General features: G+C 37.4%; 1 protein-coding gene across 3 annotated transcripts; it reads left to right on the top strand.

Moving 5' to 3' along the window:
- The first annotated feature begins 7,773 nt into the window (after positions 1-7,773).
- On the top strand, positions 7,774-14,052 carry LOC142518598 (homeobox-leucine zipper protein HDG5-like). Of its 3 annotated transcripts, none has more exons than XM_075621389.1 (12): positions 7,774-7,893; positions 8,460-8,708; positions 8,815-8,978; positions 9,177-9,294; positions 10,022-10,210; positions 10,773-11,246; positions 11,640-11,741; positions 11,873-12,085; positions 12,186-12,354; positions 12,512-12,780; positions 12,882-12,977; positions 13,055-14,052. In XM_075621389.1, the coding sequence occupies exons 2-12, from the start codon at positions 8,562-8,564 to the stop codon at positions 13,565-13,567; spliced, it is 2,454 nt and encodes an 817-aa protein (XP_075477504.1). In that variant the 5' UTR covers positions 7,774-7,893; positions 8,460-8,561; the 3' UTR covers positions 13,568-14,052. The 3 variants fall into 3 exon arrangements, with proteins under 3 accessions (XP_075477504.1, XP_075477505.1, XP_075477503.1); XM_075621390.1 differs by lacking the exon at positions 7,774-7,893 and adding an exon at positions 7,912-8,016; XM_075621388.1 differs by lacking the exon at positions 7,774-7,893 and having other exon boundaries at positions 8,226-8,708.
- Positions 14,053-20,371: the final 6,319 nt, after the last annotated feature.

Here is a 20,371-nt window from a genome sequence, read left to right as displayed (position 1 = left end):
TCCCTGAATGAATTTCCTGTAATATCCTGCTAGCCCAAGGAAACTGCGGATCTCGGATACATTCTGAGGCACAACCCAATCTCTGACTGCTACAACTTTTGCGGGGTCTACCTCAATACCACTGCTAGAAACAATGTGGCCCAAGAACGCCACCTTCTCTAACCAGAATTCGCACTTACTGAACTTTGCGAATAGTTTATGTTTCTGCAACGTCTGCAACACTGTGGTCAGATGCCTGCTGTGCTCCTCCCGACTCTTGGAGTAGACGAGAATGTCATCTATGAACACTATCACAAACTGGTCGAGGTACGGCTGAAATACGCGATTCATTAGATCCATGAAGATCGCTGGCGCATTCGTCAGACCGAACGGCATCACTAGGAACTCGTAGTGGCCATAACGAGTCCTGAAAGCTGTCTTCGAGACATCAGCATCTCTCACCCTCAACTGGTGATAACCGGAACGCAGATCTATCTTGGAGAAAATCGAAGCTCCCTGCAACTGGTCAAACAGATCCTCAATCCTCGGCAGTGGGTATTTATTCTTCACTGTAACCCTGTTCAACTCCCGGTAGTCAATGCAAAGCCTCATCGTGCCATCCTTCTTTTTCACGAATAAGACTGGCGCGCCCCATGGAGAAAAGCTCGGGCGAATGAACTCCTTGTCGAGAAGTTCCTGGATCTGCTTCTTAAGCTCTGCCATCTCTGTCGGTGCTAGTCGGTACGGCGCTTTGGATATCGGAGCCGTACCTGGCATAAGCTCAATGGAAAACTCCACCTCTCTCTCTGGTGGCATACCAGAGACGTCTTCGGGAAAAACGTCTAAGAAATCTCTAACAATCGGAACATCTGAGGCTGACAGGCTGGGTTCCTCGGGGACAGATAAAAGGGTTGCTAGAAATGCCCGACACCCTCTATGCATGAGCTTCCTAGCCTGAACATAAGGAATAATGCGCGGTAAAGAAAAGTACCTGTCCGGCTCAAATAAGAACTGCTCCATTCCAGGCGGTCGGACAAGAACAGATCTCCGCTGGAAGTCTATCAACACTCTGTTCCTCAATAGCCAGTCCATCCCTAGGATGATGTCAAATTCCGGCATCGGTAGCACAATCAGATCCGCATAAACAAGATTACCGTGCAGCTCAAGGTCTATATCTCGGATAACATTGGTAGCTGCCATCTCCTCGCCTGACGGCAACACTACTGAAAAGGCTGTATCTAGCCCAATGGTCTGGATCTTGAGAAAGTTTGCAAAGATCTCCGAAATAAACGAGTGAGTGGCCCCTGAATCTATCAAGGCCTTGGTAGCGGAACCAGATATAAAAATTCTCCCTGAAAGAGCGGAGCTCTAAGTTGAATCCCACTACAAGATCTAAACTTATAGACATGCAAAGGTCTAGGTTCCTCTAGCTTAATTTCCCCGAAATAAATCTGAGTAGAGCATGCAATCCTATAACAGTTCTAAGTTCAAAATCTAAATCCCGATTCCCAAAACGCGGAAATTCAAATAATAACTTAAAGTTTAAAGATACCTGTCAACAACATAGTCTCCGGGTTGGCTTCCGCGGCATGGAGAGCAAAAACTCTGCCTTGGGTAGGCAGATTCCTCTGAGGGCACTGCAGCAACATGTGGTCTGGACTGCCACACTTAAAACACTTTCCTGAGCCAGCCATACATGCTCCAGGATGGCGACGTGAGCACCTGGGACAGACTGGGTGCTCCTGAGTCCTCGGGGCTGGGCGTCCCCGCTGCTGCTGCTGCTGCTGCTGGCCTCTGTTCCTGGGCGGTCCATGAAAAGGCCTCTTATTCTGCTGCTGATGCTGAAGAGGAGGAGGGCGGTGCGGTGCCTGGACTGGACGCTTGCCCTGGCGATCCCTCTCGATATCCCGCAGATCCTGCTCTGCGGCTAAGGCCTTGGAGACGGCAATCTCATAAGTAGCAGGGTCAGATACCCTAACATCCCGGCGCAAGATCGGCCGTAAACCCACCAGGAAGTGCATCAGCTTGGCTTTTGCATCATTCGCTATCAGGGGCACAAAGTGACAGCCCCTCTCGAACTTACGGATAAACTCCGTAACCGACATATCCCCCTGTCTCAGACTCATGAACTCGGTGGTCAGCCTGGTGCGAACCTCCTCAGCAAAATACTTGGAGTAGAAAACCTCCGTAAAGCGGGTCCAAGAAAGTGTAGCCAAGGTCAGGGCTACCGAAGCTCCTTCCCACCATAAGCGGGCGTCTCCAGTGAACAAGTAGGTGGCACATCGGACTCGGTCTGCATCTCCCAGCTCCATAAAATCGAAGATAACCTCGAGGGATTTGATCCATCCCTCGGCAACCATGGGGTCAGATGTCCCAGAGAATTCCTTCGGGCGCATCTTCATGAATCGCTCATAAACAGCCTCGGGCCCTGTCGGCCTGGCTGCGGCTGCGGCTACGGCTGCGGCATTGCCCCTCGCAAACTGTGCGAAGAACTGTGCCATCCCAGCTAACATCTGGGCACTCATGTCCGGTGGGGGCGGTGGAGGAGGTGGTAGGTCTCCCTCCGGTCTATGCTCCTCTCTGTCCTCTCGGCGAGGCTCCACCTCTCTGTTGCGCTCTAAAATGCGTCTAGGGGGCATACTGTTCCAACATAACCCATACGTAACTAACATGCATAATTCCATAATTTATTTTTAATGAACTCTGAAATACTGAAAATCTGGAAGCATGCTGACAAAAATAATTCATGCTATAACTGAAATGCTGAACAAAATGCTGAACTGAAAAAAAAACTTACAGACCAAAGGCGTGGCTTCGTGAGCTTCTCGCGGTCAGTAGTAGTGAAACCCTATACAGAACCTGGCTCTGATACCAACTGCGAAGGCCCTCGAACTACTTGCTTGAAAATTTGCGGAAAATTAAATTTTTTTTTTTTTTTTTTTTAAAAGAACTTAATGGCCTCGCTCATAAAATCACTGGTGAAACTGGTGAAACAAGTTCAATATTTCAAAATAATTGCAGCGGAAGAAAATAAAGTTTGCCAAAAATCACAATTTAAAAATATCTAACAACTGATAAAATTGTTTGCGGAAAAACATAACAACTGCTGCACTGAGGTCCTCGGGTGCCACTACTGCCGACCCAAGCTGGCTCACTGGTCCCCGCCCTCGGCCCTGGCCTCATCAGTACCTACAACAATCAAGTCTAGTGAGCCTAAAGACTCAGCATGCGTAAATCGCAGGTAACGAGTAAAAATCTGAATTTAAAATATGCATGTGATAAAATATGCATGTGATAAAATATCCTGTCCTGAGGCATACTGAAAATAATCTGTACTGAGCAATTATAATACGTGCATAACTGAACTGGAAATCACTGTAAAAATATTTGCTCCTTGGAGCCTGTACTGAAATAACTGATAAAATTTTCTGTTGAGATTATGTTTTACGCCTGTGGCCACTGCACTAAGCTGAACTGATCGGTAACTGGCTACCGGGGAGGCTGAAACTGAACTGAGCTGGCCGGTCACTGACGACCGGGTGGTACCATACTGAACTGATCGGTCACTGGCGACCGTATAAAATAACACTCCCACATAGTGAATGAACCACAAGCCATATCGCATAAATCTCAAAAATAATCATTTTCTATTTAATGCACGTAAAATAATTAACTGGCATAATGAAAATTCCTGAAATTTTACCAACTGGATTGGATTGGATCGTTCCCAGGCTCGCTGCAACCTAACTGTGCCATGAAAAATATGCAATAGCTTAAACTAGACCAACTATGCAATTTACGTTCAAAAGATGCGACTATGACGCCTAATAACTTCGCATTTAATCATGACTCCGAGCCAACCTGAACCGACACTGAACCGACGTATAGTCATGATTAAAATACGCTGAAAAATCATAAAATAATGCTCCTAAAATGATAGGGTCGAAATCTAGGTGGAATGGAGGCCAAAACACGAAACGCTCTTTCGAGAGTCAATTTGGTACATTGCACCGTAAATTCTCGTACGACCTCAAAAATGATCCAAATGACGAACGGTCAAAAACATGACCTTCCTAACTCAATGAGGCACTGTCCAGTCCAAGGCCATGGGCTAAAAGCCAACCAAGAACTCAAACGACGCTTCTGAACAGCAGCATACTTGCTGTCAAAAAAATACAGCAGCTGCGCACTACAAGACTTGCATTGGTTTCGAGACTATCGGCCATTAGGGGCGTGAACCACCAACCAGAGACTCTTACCAACATCCCAAGGAATGATTTGAACCATGGCTAAGGGCCCTAGGCCAGCCACAATCCGCATCACACCAAATCTTAACCGAAGGGTCCAACCGAGAGCAACGTGCATGCGTGTGTAGTGTTTATGCTATGATCGATGTCTTGCGTCGTTCCAGTGGCCATTTGATTGACCATGGCACGATCTAGACATCTAGGAGCATGATATGAACCGTGGCTAAGGGCCATAGGCCAACCAAGATCCACACCAAGCCACAAAAGAAACGAACCATATGCTGAAAAATGGAAGGGCCGAATGGGGAAAGGGGCTGTTCTTGTTGATTATTTAAAAACCGATGAGCCATGGACCAAGCCACCAAAAGGGCGACTTAGTCACGTCTTAGACATGCTAGGGAAGTGATCCAACCATGGCTAAAGGCCCTTGGGGCAGCCAAGATCAGATCCACAACCCTTGACACAAAACTGAAATTTCGAATCACATTTCTGCACTTATGGGGAACTTGCTGTCATTTCGGTTTTCCAGCAAGTATGGGGCTGGTTTGAATGGACCAACATGGTCCTAATGCATCCTACTACATGTATACAAGCCGCCTTGGGAGCCTGGAGTCGATCCAATACCTGAAACTCACAACCCAAAAGAAATCGTGAAGCTTGCCATGAAGAGCCGAAATTCTGCATGTGTGTTCCCAAAATATTTTGACATGTATCTCGGTTTTTGCTTGCTAAAACATGATCATGTACTGAAAAATAAATGATAATATGACTTGATTGAGGTTTGAAAGAAATCTAGACATGCCTGGTTTCGTTTTGAAAGAAAACGAACGAAACAACGACGACGCGGCACGGAGGAGGTGGAGCGCTTCTCTTGCTCTTTCTAGTTCTCGATTTTTTTCTTGCCTTCCCTCTAGCTAAGACTCAAGATTTTTCTACACTGAAAATGGATCTGAATGGTGAGGTATTTCGGTGGAGAGGGAGAGGAATTGAGTGGTTATGAATGTGAGGAGAAGGGTGCACAATATAAGGATCATATCAAGACCAAGTCCACTCCCCTTTTGAATTTGAATTTTGAATTGATATCAAATGAGTTGGTGGATGCTTCTAGGAGGTGGTGGCCGAAATTTAGCTTGATTCTAGACTAGGATATGTCCATTTATTTAATTAAATTGTGCTCCCAAAAATCCTAGAATTATCCTACTAATTACATGCAAAGAATTGGTCAAAGTTGGTGAGTTGGAAAATGAATCTTCTAGCACTAAGGGTGGCCGAAAAATGCATGATAAAATAAAGGGAAATGTTGATTATCTAGTCAACTAATAATCCTTGAAAGCCTTACTAATCCTTTAAATAATTTAGTGAGCTAACCCCTTAATTTAATAACTTAAATGAGTTCATTTCTTAATCACCTCAAATAATTAAATTAAATCTTCAAACCTTCCTTTCTAACTTAAATGAACTTAGTTACTAGCTAAAATAACTTCTGGAAATATTTCTCAAATCTTAAATTCTATCTCAAACTCCAACTCCGGTCCGGCCTCACTGAAAATGCTGAAATGCTAAAAATCATATTACTGAACTGAAATAATAAATAATTAACTTCAAATAAATGCATTTAAAATAATCATGCAATGAAGTCAATTAAATTTAAAAATCTAGAATTATGCATGGCTTATACGTCTACTGATTTACGGGTTCTACAATATGATTTATGATTAGGAAAAAAAAAGTCGAGGTCGTTTCATTAAGTATGTACGCTCTGCTTTTAAGTTGCATGTTGTTTTATTACTTATTACTTGTTATTTTCAGTTTATACATGTTGAGTCTTTAGACTCACTAAACTTGATCGATGCAGGTGAGAACGAGTATGAGGAGACGAGGGGAGGGGACCAACGAGCCGGCTCGGTCTGCGCAGGAGGCTAAACCCGAGGACCGCCAATGTTTTAAGATTTTATGCATGACGATTCTAATACTCTGATTTTCACGAGATTGTTTTACGTTGTTTGAACAAGTTAGTTTTTAGCAAACTTTATTTGTAACTTTTTTTTTGCAAATATTTTGGTTGAACAGTCTATCTTTATTGCAATTTGAATGATTACTATTTAATTAAGAAAATTTTTATTTTTCTGCAAATTTTAAAATAGTTTAAAAGTACGGTACATTACAAATTAAATATCATAATTATATAAACCGTAAAATATTATTAAAATAAATATTGTTCTGACACAAAAGTAAATAAATTAAGCCTAAACCCAAGTTGCTTCACTGACTCCTACTCGAACACCTTTATCTAACATTGATCGATCAGTTTGAATATACAAGTTTCTTCTGTACAGAACTACAACTTGCATGCACAAACAATCACGTAAGTATGTCAAGTGGCGGAGCCAGGATTCTTAAATACTTGGAGCTGGTTCCATCCTATATTAAACAGTAATGGATTCAGTTAAAATCAAACCGAATATTCTAAAATCGAATTAACTGAACTTTTTTTCTAACAAACTGAACCGACCGAACTTTACTACGAAAACCTAACAAATCAAAACCTAACAAACCAAATCGAAAAAATAAATAGTAATCTAAATCGTATTAAACAGTAATGGATTCAGTAATTTTAGAGTTGAATTTTTTTAGCTCATAGTTGCATGATTTCATAGTATATGACAATAAACAACCAATATTTAATAGTAATGAATTATGATTTATGATAATTGTTTTATTTTTAATTTTTAAACATGAGACTACAAAAAATAAAAAAATAAAACTTATAAAAAATTTGTTTTAATTTTAATATGGGCTGAAAAAATATATAATTAAAAATATTAATTTTTTTTTTTATAAAGTAATATGTGGGGCTGGAGCCCACCCTAGCCCAAGGGTGGCTCCGCCCCTGGGACATAAGCTGTTAACAACCATTATTCTAGCATTTTAGATTAAAGGTCAATTAAGCAATAGTAAGAATGAAAAACGAGCAAAATACAATGAATTAGTCAAAAGAGTAAAAACCAGTCGAACCCACCATGGTCACGCAAAATACCGTTCGATTTTAGTTTCAATATTATCATTACAATAATTTATTCAATTTTTTTAAAAAATAATAATATAATATTAAAACTTTTATAATTTTTGCCCAAAATAATTCTGAGCTCATTTATTTTCCACTATAAAATTAATTTACTCAGTGCTAAATGATTAATAGTAGTGTAGAAATATATAGCTGGAGTAATAATAACGTTTAAGATTTGTATGGGGAAAAAATTGAATTTCAAGTAGTGTAGAAATATATAGCTTTCAAATGAACACTTTTAAATTTATATGGGGAAAAAATTGAATTTCAAGTAAAATGAAATAAGATGTTGGAAATGTAACCGTCAAAACAAAAGAATTAAAATGAAAAGGGGAAAGCCTTTCAAAGAGGAGTAATAATAACGTTTGACTTCCATGGAGATCGCGCCACGTGCACAGAATCCCCGTGCTCCGATTGTAAAAATAGCGCAGTTAAGGCACCGCATTTACCACGCCTTGTGGAAATTTCACTCATATTATTGCAAAATTACGGCTAAATTTACAGTACCGAGAGAGAGAGACGGAAATATAAAGAAGAATAAGACGAAGAAGAGCAACTTTAAAGCACAACCGACAAATATATATTTAATGGTGGAAGAGTGTATTTACTATCACTCGTTATTTTTCGTGTAGATAAATTTCCATGGATCCAGCATCTGTGGTCTAATATTGTTCTTGAATGTTTCTAATTTCTAATTCTCTTTTTTTTGTTTGGAAATTAAGGGTAAAGAATTACGAAAGCCCTTGTGTTTTTCTCAGCTTCATTTGCTTATGTTCGCTGTGATCTATCTTTTAAACAAAATTTTGATGGGTTTTATTTTCTTTTTACCTTCTTCTTTTCCGAAAAGGGTAGAGAATGAATGATATTATTCCTCTTGAATGTGACCTCAAAGACCCTTATGTTTTCTCAGTTTTAGTTGTTTACTTTTTTTCAGTATAGTGTGATCGTCGATGGCTTTTTAAATAAGAGAAAATTCTGATGGGTTTTATTCTTAATTTTCTTCTTGAAATTGAGTTACTAAATATCTGTTAAATGATTTCTTGATGTTTTTCTCTTACTTTTCTTGTTTGTGTAAAATAGATAAAAGCAGATATTTTGGATGGGACTAGCTCTTCTTCTTCTTCTACGGTCTTCTCTTGATTTTTTAGAAAATTTTTTGGTTGCAGGTTGGGATGAAATAGAGTGAAGGTCAGGAGAATAGTATACTAAAACCTAAAAAGTTTCAGAAATTAGCCTCTGAGAATTTGAATTGAGCAGATTTAAAGACAATGTTTGGAGATTGTCAAGTACTGTCCTCCATGGGAGGGAACACAATTCCTTCTGACAGTTCCATCTACTCTTCGTCTCTCCAGAACCCTAACTTTAATTTCATGTCAAACATCAACCCTTTCAACATCTTTTCACCTATAATCCCTGTGAGTAAATTTTTTTTATAATAACAATTGTTCTTTTTTTATGTAATAAATCTGCATGGACAGAAGAAAACGACTCCTGATTGATTTTTTTTTTTTTTGGAAACAGAAAGAAGAAAATGGGAACAAAGAGGAGATCATGGAAAGTGGTTCCGGAAGCGAACGTATCGAAGGGTTTTCCGGGAACGAACAGGAGGCGGAGCAGCAGCAGACCGCGACGAAGAAGAAACGCTACCACCGCCACACAGCCCGGCAGATCCAAGAAATGGAAGGGTACGTATCTGAAGGTCCATTGATTCTTTGAAACAATAAATAAAAAAAATTTGGCCAAATCTTTTATGTCTTCCAGATTAGACATGTCTAGTTGGAGCGAAACACGCAACAATGTTAATTACCTTGCTTGTATATAATTTTGTTGCATAAATATAAATATATTCTCGGTTGAATATGAATATTGCAATGTATCCGCAGGTTGTTTAAGGAATGTCCGCACCCAGATGACAAACAAAGGCTTAAATTAAGCCAAGAACTTGGCCTTAAACCCAGACAAGTTAAATTCTGGTTCCAAAATCGTCGGACCCAGATGAAGGTATAATCCGATTCTCAAAATTTTTTTAAAAAAATTCATTTTTATATTCAAAATTTCTAGAAATGCTAGCGTTGTGGTTCCCAATATATATAATTAATCTACCTATATTTACTCTCTAGCTCATCCTCGGGTTTTAATATTTTTTTAAAGATTTAACATTTGGTTCCCTTAAAAGTAACTTTTACCATTCTAGTTTATTTGGTCTTTTAAATCATATAGAGGGGAGAGATAGAGAAAGAGAAAAAATAAAAATAAATTGATAAGGAACAGATCTTTCACTTTCATCATGATAAGCCCTAAATAATTTAATTTATTTAATTAAAAAATTTTCCAGCTGTGACGAGAAGAATGAAGGCTTATAAAATAAGAAGCACGAATTCCAAAGAGGGGTACTGCCCTTCATTAACTATATATAAGGTCAAAAACCAAAGCCCTAACCAGAAACCGTATTTCGTATCCTACGCACACCTACCCACCCCATCACACACACTGCGCACAATAGAAGGGAGCATCCACATTAACTTGAGTTGTTTTCAAGGTCTGCATTGACATTAATATACGCAGTGGGGTGTGCAGTCAACCCTACCTGCTGCGTGACCTTTGCAAGACTTTAATGCATTAATTCATTGGCGTTTAGGGTAAGAGTTTTACTTAAACAAAAGAAACCCATTTGATTTCTATATTTAGGGAGTTGTTTTCTTCTAGTTTTTGACTAATTTTAATGTAGGCACAACAAGACAGGCAAGATAATGTGGTGCTTAGGGCAGAAAATGAGAACTTGAAAAATGAAAATTACCGCTTGCAAGCCGCCTTGAGGAATATTGTATGCCCGAATTGTGGAGGTCCGGCAATGTTAGGGGAGATGGGGTACGACGAACAGCAGCTTAGGATTGAAAACGCTAGGCTAAAGGAGGAGGTGATTATTTATATCTACATATACTTGTAAAACTTAATATCCTTATCTTCGTAAGGTGTTCTTTACATATTTGTGTATGTGTGATATTACCAGAGTAAAGTGCATCGGTTTAAAGATTTTAAATGTAAGCATTACAATGTATACATTGAATTAGTTTTGATAGGCTACGCCGCTATGTGTATTGATCTAGCCATTGTGGTATATTGCAACGTTTCAAGTAATGTAGACATGATCTATAGCAGTATAATTGACCTGATCATGTTCTCGGATCTAAAAAAATTTGAATTTTTTATACAATTTATTTTAAAATAAATTTTTTGACATAGTCACGAAATGTTCTTATTTTGTGAGAGATTTGCAAGAAATAATCTTAGCTGAGTGACAAAGATAAAAAGAAGTTATTGATTTCTTTTTCTTTCTTTTTAGCGATGAATACGAATGTATGTCAAACAAATTGTATCTCAAAGTGCTTATAATAAAATCAAGTAAATATACAAAAAATTTGGACATGAAGTTTCTTTCTTCTAACATTTCCCTGGTGATATATTACACCATATTGCAGTTTGAGAGGGTCTGCTGCCTCCTATCGCGGTGCACCGGCCGACCCTTACAGTCACTGGGACCAAATACTCTCCTCCCTTCTTCATTGGACTTAGAAATAAGTGCATATCCAAGAAAATTTGATCAAGAACTTATGCCCAACTGCCTTTCTGATATGATTCCTCTACCTTTCATGCCCGAAAATTCGCATTTCTCAGCAAACGCTTTGATATTGGAAGAGGAGAAATCTTTAGCAGTGGAATTGGCTATGTCGTGTATGGATGAACTGATGAAAATGTGTCACACAGGCGAACCACTATGGATTCGAGCAACGGAAAAGGCAAAAGAAGTGCTGAATCTTGAAGAGTATGCAAAAATGATTTCTTGGACCGGAAACCACAAGCAGCATTGTAACGAATTTAGGATTGAAGCAACTCGGGACACTGGAGTTGTCATAATGAATAGCATTACGCTTGTTGACGGATTCTTGGATGCTGTAAGTTCTGAAAATTGTAGTTTTTGAATATGACTGTGAAATGTTCCACACAATGTCTTCGTGCAATTTGAGGGACGAGCAGAGGTATAGTGCCCCTTGCATGAAAACGTGTAATATTTTTGAAAAGAAAATATAATATTCTCGTAGTTTTTTCCTAAAACTTTTCGCGGACCTACACCAAATTTTTTTATTGTCCTTGCATAAGGTCATTTACTTCTAGTTTCATAAATGTAATTATATATTTTTTAGGAGACAATTGCTGTTTTCTGAGGAATACAGCTTTTCTTATTGTCCATATTTTAGCGGATAATGTCTTCTGATCTGGCCATGTTTATTTCTTTCTTAAAACGCAAAATGTTTAAATATATGTTAATCCTGAGTTTCAAATCACAGAACAAATGGATGGAGCTATTCCCTTCAATAATTTCAAGAGCTAGAACTCTTCAAGTAGTGCACTCAAGTGTTTCTGGTCATGCAAGTGGTTCTCTTCATTTGGTGAGTAATTTCTCAAGATATATCTTAGCCCTCTTCATTAATACAATATATATCCATAGCTATACCAAAAGTTCGCTTTTATCTTTACTCATGATAGTCGTTCATGTCATCCAATTTTTCTTTGATAACAGATGTATGCAGAATTACAAGTTCTTTCCCCATTGATTCCCACAAGAGAGACTCATTTTCTTCGATATTTCCAACATAATGCCAAAGAAGGAACTTGGGCAATCGTTGATTTCCCCTTAGATGGATTCCACAACTGTTACCCGCCCTCGTTTCCTTATTACAAGAAACGTCCATCCGGCTGTATCATCCAAGACATGCCTAATGGATACTCTAGGGTGATTCCATAAGTTCAAAATTGACAATAGATTCTTGATTCTTTTAATCCAAAAGGAAGACTATTTCTTAAAATGCCCATTTTTTTCTGAAATATTTTAGGTGACATGGGTTGAACACGCTGAGGTTGAGGATGGTCCAATACATCAAGTTTTCAACGATCATGTTGGTAGTGGTACCGCATTTGGAGCACATCGCTGGTTGGCTGTTTTGCAGAGACAATGTGAAAGGCTCGCTAGCCTCATGGCTAGAAATATATCTGATCTTGGAGGTAAACAAAAATTTCAAATTCTAGAAAAAATGACTTAAAAGTCCTATTTTGGAATCCCTTCGCAAGTTCATGAGCGCTAGCAAGTACGGCAAATGGAGTATCTCTTATTTTCATTTGGTTTGATTCATGGTATTTTTTTGTTATGCTATATTTACAGCGATCCCATCAACCAACGCGCGAAAAAAATTGATGAATTTGGCTCAGAGGATGATCCGAACATTTTGTCTGAACATAAGTTCTTGTTGTGGGCAATCTTGGACAGCCCTATCCGATTCTGCTGATGACACAGTTAGAATCACCACAAGAAAAGTGGTCGACCAGGGCCAGCCAAATGGTTTGATTCTTAGCGCCGTTTCGACTACTTGGTTACCTTATAAACACAATCAAGTGTTTGATTTCTTGAGGGATGAACGTTGTAGAGCACAGGTTTTGTTGCGCATGAAAATATCGTTATTTGTTCCCTTAGTCTTAAACCAAACTATGCTAATGTGATCTGAAATTTTTGAAATACTCTGTGTGATTCACAGCTCGAAGTTCTTTCAAATGGCAATTCATTACATGAGGTTGCTCATATTGCAAATGGCTCTCATCCCGGAAATTGCATCTCTCTTCTACGTATCAACGTAAGTAAAAAGCGAATATCTTGACTCATATTTAAGAAATGACGAAGTAATCTTGCAAACTCATGTCACTGTTCCAGGTAGCTAGCAACTCATCTCAAAGCGTAGAACTCGTGCTACAAGAGAGCTGCTCAGATGACTCGGGCAGTATGGTAGTCTACACGACTATGGACGTTGAAGCAGTCCAACTAGCAATGAGCGGTGATCATGACCCATCCTGCATCCCTCTTCTCCCATTAGGATTCATTTTAACTCCAATGGACCATATCATCGAAGATCCTATTACAAACAAAACTAACACAAAACAAGCTTCGGAGACCGAACAACTCTCCAATCCAGGATGTCTACTCACCGTTGGACTTCAAGTTCTTGCAAGCACTATACCAAGTGCCAAGCTCAATTTCTCGAGTGTAACCACGATCAATCATCATTTATGCAATACGGTTCAACAGATCAATGATACTCTAAGCAATGGAAATGGAAACAGTAACAGTACCGGTAACTTCGTTGAAAATGGGAATGTTTTGGCACAAAACATGGACGCTCCACCAGCTATACCCGTCAAGCAAAAGTCCCCCGAGTCCACTTCATAATTACCTCAGACCTTCCTTATCTTTCTGAGGCGTAGCAATTCAAAACAACTTTGCAAGAAACATTAAAGGAGGAGAGATTGAGGTAATTGGGAAAGGCCGACTTTTTATGAAAATAGTCCACAAGTATCGTAAATAAAGGAAAGCGTTTTGAAGTAAGGTAGTGGTCTTATTACCTTTAAGTAAGTGCATTATGTTAACCGAGTTAAGTCGTGGGATGTGAATTAGGGAGTCAAGAGCGCACCAGATCATATGTGTTATCCTTGCAACATGTTAAGGCCGACCACGAATCGCCTGCAACAGGTAGCAGGGGTGATTGGGTTCGGGTATTGACTTCTAGCTCATTCATCCCTATGAACTCCTAATTGCCTCCTTTTTTTTAATGTTGACGCTAAATGACTCATACACTTATTTTGCTTTGAATTCACTATTTATCGATCTTGGTTTCGGGTGTTTCCGAATGGTTTCTAAAGTTATTTGTTTCCTTTGAAGAGTTTAATTAACCACTTTGTTGGGGGAACTCTTTGTTGTAATCCCAGCTCTCAAGCCACTCGAGTTATCTTTTTGTTCCAACGTCTGAATTACTTCATTATCAAAATTAAGTATGAGAAAAGCATACAAAAAGTCATCTGGACATTTTTTCCAGAACTAATAATTAAGTAAATAACCGAAAAATAAAAAGACACAATTTGATCTAGGAAATAATACCCTGAAATCATTATCAAATTTCTTATTTCTTAAGTGGATTATTATTACCAAAAAAAATATTACAAGGAAAAAATGATAATTATGATTCCTAACCGATGGAATTTGCTCGAAAACATTGCGTATTGTGATCGACAATTTCGGTTGGGAAAACCAACAAGTGCACTAGGTCAGATAATGATATAGTTGGATGAAGTCCAAGTCGTTTTCACAAAGACTATTATCGAATTATAAGGATATAAATTATTTAATTTAATCTAGGCTAAATAAAAGAAGTTATTTTTGGGAATAATTAAATTACTTAAAATAAATTAAATTATTCTAAAATAAATAACACAATTCGATTAAATAACAGAATAAGTTTATGAAAAATTCAAATTTCAATAAAATGACCGAAGAACACACAACGGTATCAAACATCAATTATTGTTACATATTGGATTTGATCGAACAATATGTTTTATCAAGTCACATTGAAATTACCTATGTTAATTATTAATTAATCTATTTTGAGAATTAATAAAACTATTTTATTTAAAAGTTCAACTGTTTTTAAATGAATTTAATTAAATAAAAATGCATTCAAAAACTATGGAATTTCATCTCTTTGCCTAAATCGCACACTTAAAGTGAATACTATTTCTATTCAGTTTAACCATATGTTGATCAATAATTTTTGAAACTATTTTCAGTCTATTTTCTTTTGAGTCAAGATCAAACAACAAATTCGCAATTAATTTGTCAAATTAATTGCGAGAAATATACGCAAATATCAATCAATAACAAAAAGTAAATAAAAATTCTAATAAATCCATTATACAAACAACAATTACAAGTTTGGCCCTATCGTAATCCCAGTAATAAGATGAATATTCCATAAAATCAAAACAATACAAAAATCTAATGTTTGATTCATAAAATTTAGAAAATTAAAAATAAAAAGAATAAATCTCAGTGATGACGCGTAAATTGTGCTCATCCAGTGCATCTTCTCTTTCTTATTCTTCACGTCCAGATTGTGAAAAATCCAAATGGTTCTTCATGTGTCGATAATCCAAAAAATCCTTTGGGTTCGGGATTGTAGTCATTTTCGTGTATATAGGAGAGATAAAATAGAGTAAAATATAAATTACAAAAATAAATCACCTCCAACTATGATAGGATGGAGTTTATCAAAAAAGAAGTTCGTTCATGCAGTTACAATATATCAACCCTAAAAGTTTTTCTCAGTCCAAAATATTCAATAAATCAATAGCACAATTAACATTTTTAAAATAAGGTATGTTTTTCATTAATTTCGAGTTCCTTCATGCAGTTACAATGCAGAAGTTAAGCGGACACAAGGTGTGACCTTGTGTTGTTCCACGACTTCTTTTGTTTTTTTTCCTTATTCCAAAACTTCCTCTCGACAACTTCAAACGTGATAAAAATCACTTTTCTAGCCAAAATTTATTCAAAAATATAAAACTTCCTCGATCTTATCATAAATATTCTTGAAATACAGGAAAAACTCTTTATCAATTATTTCATTCGTTATTAGGAATCCATCCTACTTGACATTATATTCCTTGACCTTATCACAAAAATTAAAAAATTTACACATTTTGGCCAAACATACAAACAATGAAAATGGTGATTTATGCGTAAAACTCAGAATAAAAATGTCAGATAAGCTCGTATCGACAAAATAAAGTCCTAAAAGAGCTATATGATTCGTTCTTATAAAAAACCCTACTCTTAGCTTTTGTTCCTCCTCGAAAAAGTTAGAAAAAAGAGATATAAAAAATATCATTGATTTACATAACAAAGTGCACAATCAAAACCTCACAATCTACCAAATCTGGTCACACCCAGCCAAAAGTTCATACTTCGAAAATCACAATATTTATTTTTGTTGCAATTCAAAACTCAAACTACCAAGAAAATATTAACAAAATGAGACGTGTAGTGTGAGAGTCAGAACTTACAATCCTCAAAGGTTATTAGGTTCAAGGATCCCTCATGTTTATTCATTAATTTTTTTCTCGAACGCATCATATACCCGACTTTCATACTCCTCTTTACTAAATGTCGAATGATTATGACTTAGTTAATAGTTCTTTTCAAGTTTATAACGTAAGGCCACTGCTCACGACTGCAGTAAAAGTTAAGGACATCAAAGTAGAGAGTAAATAAAAATTTTCTCATATTGTGCACTCACTCAACTCTAATTCTCCATCAATTGTTGAATTTCATTGTAAGGTCTACAAAATTTGAGTTACGTAATCTGACTGCATGTAATCTAGGGTTTTACTAAATTATGTGTTTAATTATTTTAATGCATTAAATACATGGTTATGTGTTTTATTTCATGGTTTATTAATATTTTTAATTATTTAATATATGGTGTAAATATGTATGATTTTTCGAAAGTGGGCCTTGATTAGATATTTTTACTGATCGAATCATATTTTAAGCCGGTATGCAATTTTTAGCAAAACGGAGGGCGTTTTGTGTAAGGTCCAAAATTAAGACAACGTAATCCAACTGCATGCGAATCTAGGAAATAATGAAAAATAAGTAATAATTGATTTTAATTTCTAATTAATTATGTGACATACTTGTTCATATGTTAAATGAGAATTTTATTGTCATCATGCATAAAATTATATTTTTAGGAATATTCAAGTGATGATCGAGGAACGGGGACCGATGGCTGAATAATGTTAAATGATTATTTTTAATTATTTAAAATATGGTCGATGCTTTTTAGTATTATTGAAAATAAGGGTTTGGAGGTGATTTTATATGCCGGGACGCAAATTTTATCGGTATTGGTTTTTCAACTAAAATACGAGCTTTTTGGCCACCCAGCTAATAAATTCACTTATTTAATTAAAGAAAAACTTTGGTATTATTTTATTTAAATCCTAATTAGACTAATGGGCCTACTTAGATGGCTTAATAGGCCTAATTAGCCTTGTAGGTGATTAACTTATATTTAAAGTGTTAAAAAAAATTACAAAACCCTAAACCTTGCACACAAATCCATCGGCCACCTACTTTAAAATTCTAAAAAACTCTCCCAAGAACTCTCCACACACACACACGACACTTTGAAGCATATTTTGGAGGGTTTTCGAAGATAGTTAGCAAGGTAGAAGCCATCGTCGCGTCCCGTTCTTCGTCGTCAACGGATATTCGGGCGTATATAACGCAAAAGTACGCCATACACCTCCTTTTCTCATCCATCATATCATATTATGGTTGAAATTATTTTACGCATGAAAAAAACATGATATACTTTTCAGAATTTTCGGAATTTCTCATGAGCATGCCTTGAACTTTTGATTCTATGCACAAAATTCACACCTTGTATGTATGTAGGGGCTGCCATGACATTAGGTTGTGACCAGGTAAAGTTTGTGCATGTTTTAGAGTCCCACACACCACACATATATCGACTAAACCAAAGGAGAACAACAAGCAAACCGAGTCCAGAAAGTTGCTGTCATGGTTGGGGCGATCGGGTTGCTTGTCCTAGGGGGAGGCTTGGCCTTGACTGGGGCCAGGGCTCGGCTAGAGTCTCGCATGAGTCAGGGGGAGGGTCCTAGCCTAGCCACACACTTTGAAACTCTCGGCCAGCTTGTAGACAGTAGAGGGAGCCTTCGTTTTGACTTTTGGCGGGTTGTCTTGATAAGGATAGGGTCCAGTAGGGTACTTTGGCATGTTGGGCACGTTTTGGCTCGACTTGGTTTGGGGGTAACTCGTGAAAATCAAAAGTTGGCTCGGGGTCGAAGTTTAGGTGTCAAATAGGGTATTTAAAAGAAGAAAAACTGGAAAACGGCTCACGGGGGTCGAATCGGGGTCCATAAGGGCTAAAATAATATAAAAAGACTAAATTTAGAATTTAGGAATTTTATATTAAAGTTTGGGATTTTTCGGGATTAAAACACCGTCAAAACAATTAATTAAAGATAAATGAAAAAGTCTAAATTTTAAGGCAAATAAAATTATGGAAAAATTAATTTAGGTTTAAATAATTATTTGGGACATGTTAGAGTCATGAAATCAAGGAAAAAGTCGAAATCGTAAAATGTCGAGTCTATGGGTAAAACGGTCTTTTGACACCCATAAATTTGTAAAGGTCATGGCAGTGCCCTAAATGATGTTTTTATGATATTATGATTATTTTTAAATGTTTATGATGTATCCATGATTAAATTATGATTTTTAAAATGTCTATTTGATTTTTATGATTTATGGAAGACATTTAAAATACATGTTGCATGCTTGGTTTCAAAATGAAAAATGCAAATATTATTCACGATTTTTCTAAAGTGATGTGAATGAAAAATGTTGAAGGAAGTGAAGTGGTTGTGACTAATTCGTTAATGATGGGGAAGTGAAGTGGTTGTGACTAATTCGTTAATGATGGCGACGTCGTGAGGGTGATGGTCCCAGTGGGAGCCCGACGATCGTGTTTCCATTATTGCGAATATGAGGTTATGAGGATATGAGGTTTGAGGTAAGAATGGGAATATCGTGAGGGGAGAAGGCCCCAGAGGGAGCCCATTTATGGGAGAAGGCCCTAGAGGGAACCCCGACGATCGTATTTCTATTCGATCATGATAGGCCAGGGCCCAGTTGACCGGTGAGAGTGTTGCTGGTGTCCCCCGCCGTCCAGTACTGTGGTTACATGTAGATGGATCCATCGACTTTTGAGGTTTGACGAAAGTCACAATTAACGATCTGAATTCAACAAAGGAAAAAGAAAAATGTTTATGATCATGTTAAAAAAGTTTTATGTCATGTCATGTTGAGGAAAAAGGAAAATGTTAATGTTTATGTTATGCATGTCACGAAAATGTTTATACTTAAGGTTGACGCATCATTATGAAAATGTTCCTATTTAAAGCTCATGCATCATAAAAGGTTCACGAAAATGTTCATGTTTGAAGTTTATGCATCTTCATGAAAACGATATTTTAAGTACAAATATTTTTCATTGTTATATGTTGACTGTATTACGTATTACTTGCTATAAAGATGATGGTGTGTTGAGTCTTTAGACTCACTAGGTGTGATGAATGCAGGTGAGTTTGAGGGAGGACTTGACGGGTGATTTGGCTGGACTGAAGGCGCACACAACCCGAGGACCAGCGCTTCTATTTTTTCCGCATTATGACTTTTGACTCATGCTTTATAATTAAAGATTTTTAAGAGTATTTATTTATGCATTTGAGAGATTTTTGAGAGGTTCAGTATTGGCTATTCTTTTCAAATTATTGCTTTTTAGGTTTGGTAAAACAGTAGACGATTTCATTTTATGACTAGTGCACTTGATTTTAAAAATGCTAGTGGATGATGTTTTTATATGCAAAATATTTTATAAAAATATTTATATGTGAGGGCCGAAAATTAGAAAAAAAAAATTCTAGTACTTTTAAAGCAATAAAAAGGGGAGACGTTTCATTTTGAGTGTTCAGATAATATTTTCAAAAATATACTTCAACGAAATATTTTGTGAGGGAGTTTTTGGGCTTATTGGGCCTACTTTAAGTTGTATTGGGCACAAACTCCTTCACCTCTTAATTATTTTATTAAGGGCCCATCATACAACTTTTTTATAACAAACCCTACCCCAAAACCCTAATCCTCTCACCCATTGTCTTCGGCCACCCCCCAAGCCCTAGCAGCAGCTCGTGGCAATTCAGCATCCTTTGTGCTTGATTTTCTAAATAATTCATAGGAGCTCTTTCCCGTCCCTCTGGTGCCCGTTCTACGCAATCGTGTCAAGGTTTTCGAGCGTAAATACACAAAGGCACGCACAATACATCCATTTTCTCGTCTTTCACACCATAATACGAGTTTTTAATTGATTTTGCATGTTTTATTGTCGTTCTAATGCTTGTGATTTTTGAATGCATGTTCATAGAGGAAACCGATTTTCATGAATTGATTCTCACATTTTTTTCTCTTGGTTGAAGGGGCTGCCTCGATGGGGAGGTAGGGAACACAAAAACGTCTGAATTATGGTGTTCAGATGTTAGGATCATATCGTTGGTCAGTTTTGGTGATGGTGCGATCAGGTTTTCTCGATTTAGGGCTAGGGACGACTAG

Source organism: Primulina tabacum, chromosome 11 (assembly GCF_025594145.1).
Source record: "Primulina tabacum isolate GXHZ01 chromosome 11, ASM2559414v2, whole genome shotgun sequence".
Classification (NCBI taxonomy): Eukaryota; Viridiplantae; Streptophyta; class Magnoliopsida; order Lamiales; family Gesneriaceae; genus Primulina; species Primulina tabacum.
Note: the sequence above shows the minus strand (reverse complement) of the source record. Positions and strands in the feature narration are given on the sequence as shown.

Coding starts and splice junctions, on each gene's coding strand:
- LOC142518598 (XM_075621389.1), top strand. CDS start 8,562: ATGTTTGGAGATTGTCAAGTACTGTCCTCCATGGGAGGGAACACAATT. Junction 8,709..8,814: donor TCTTTTCACCTATAATCCCT/GTGAGTAAATTT, acceptor TTTTGGAAACAG/AAAGAAGAAAATGGGAACAA. Junction 12,355..12,511: donor AAATATATCTGATCTTGGAG/GTAAACAAAAAT, acceptor CTATATTTACAG/CGATCCCATCAACCAACGCG.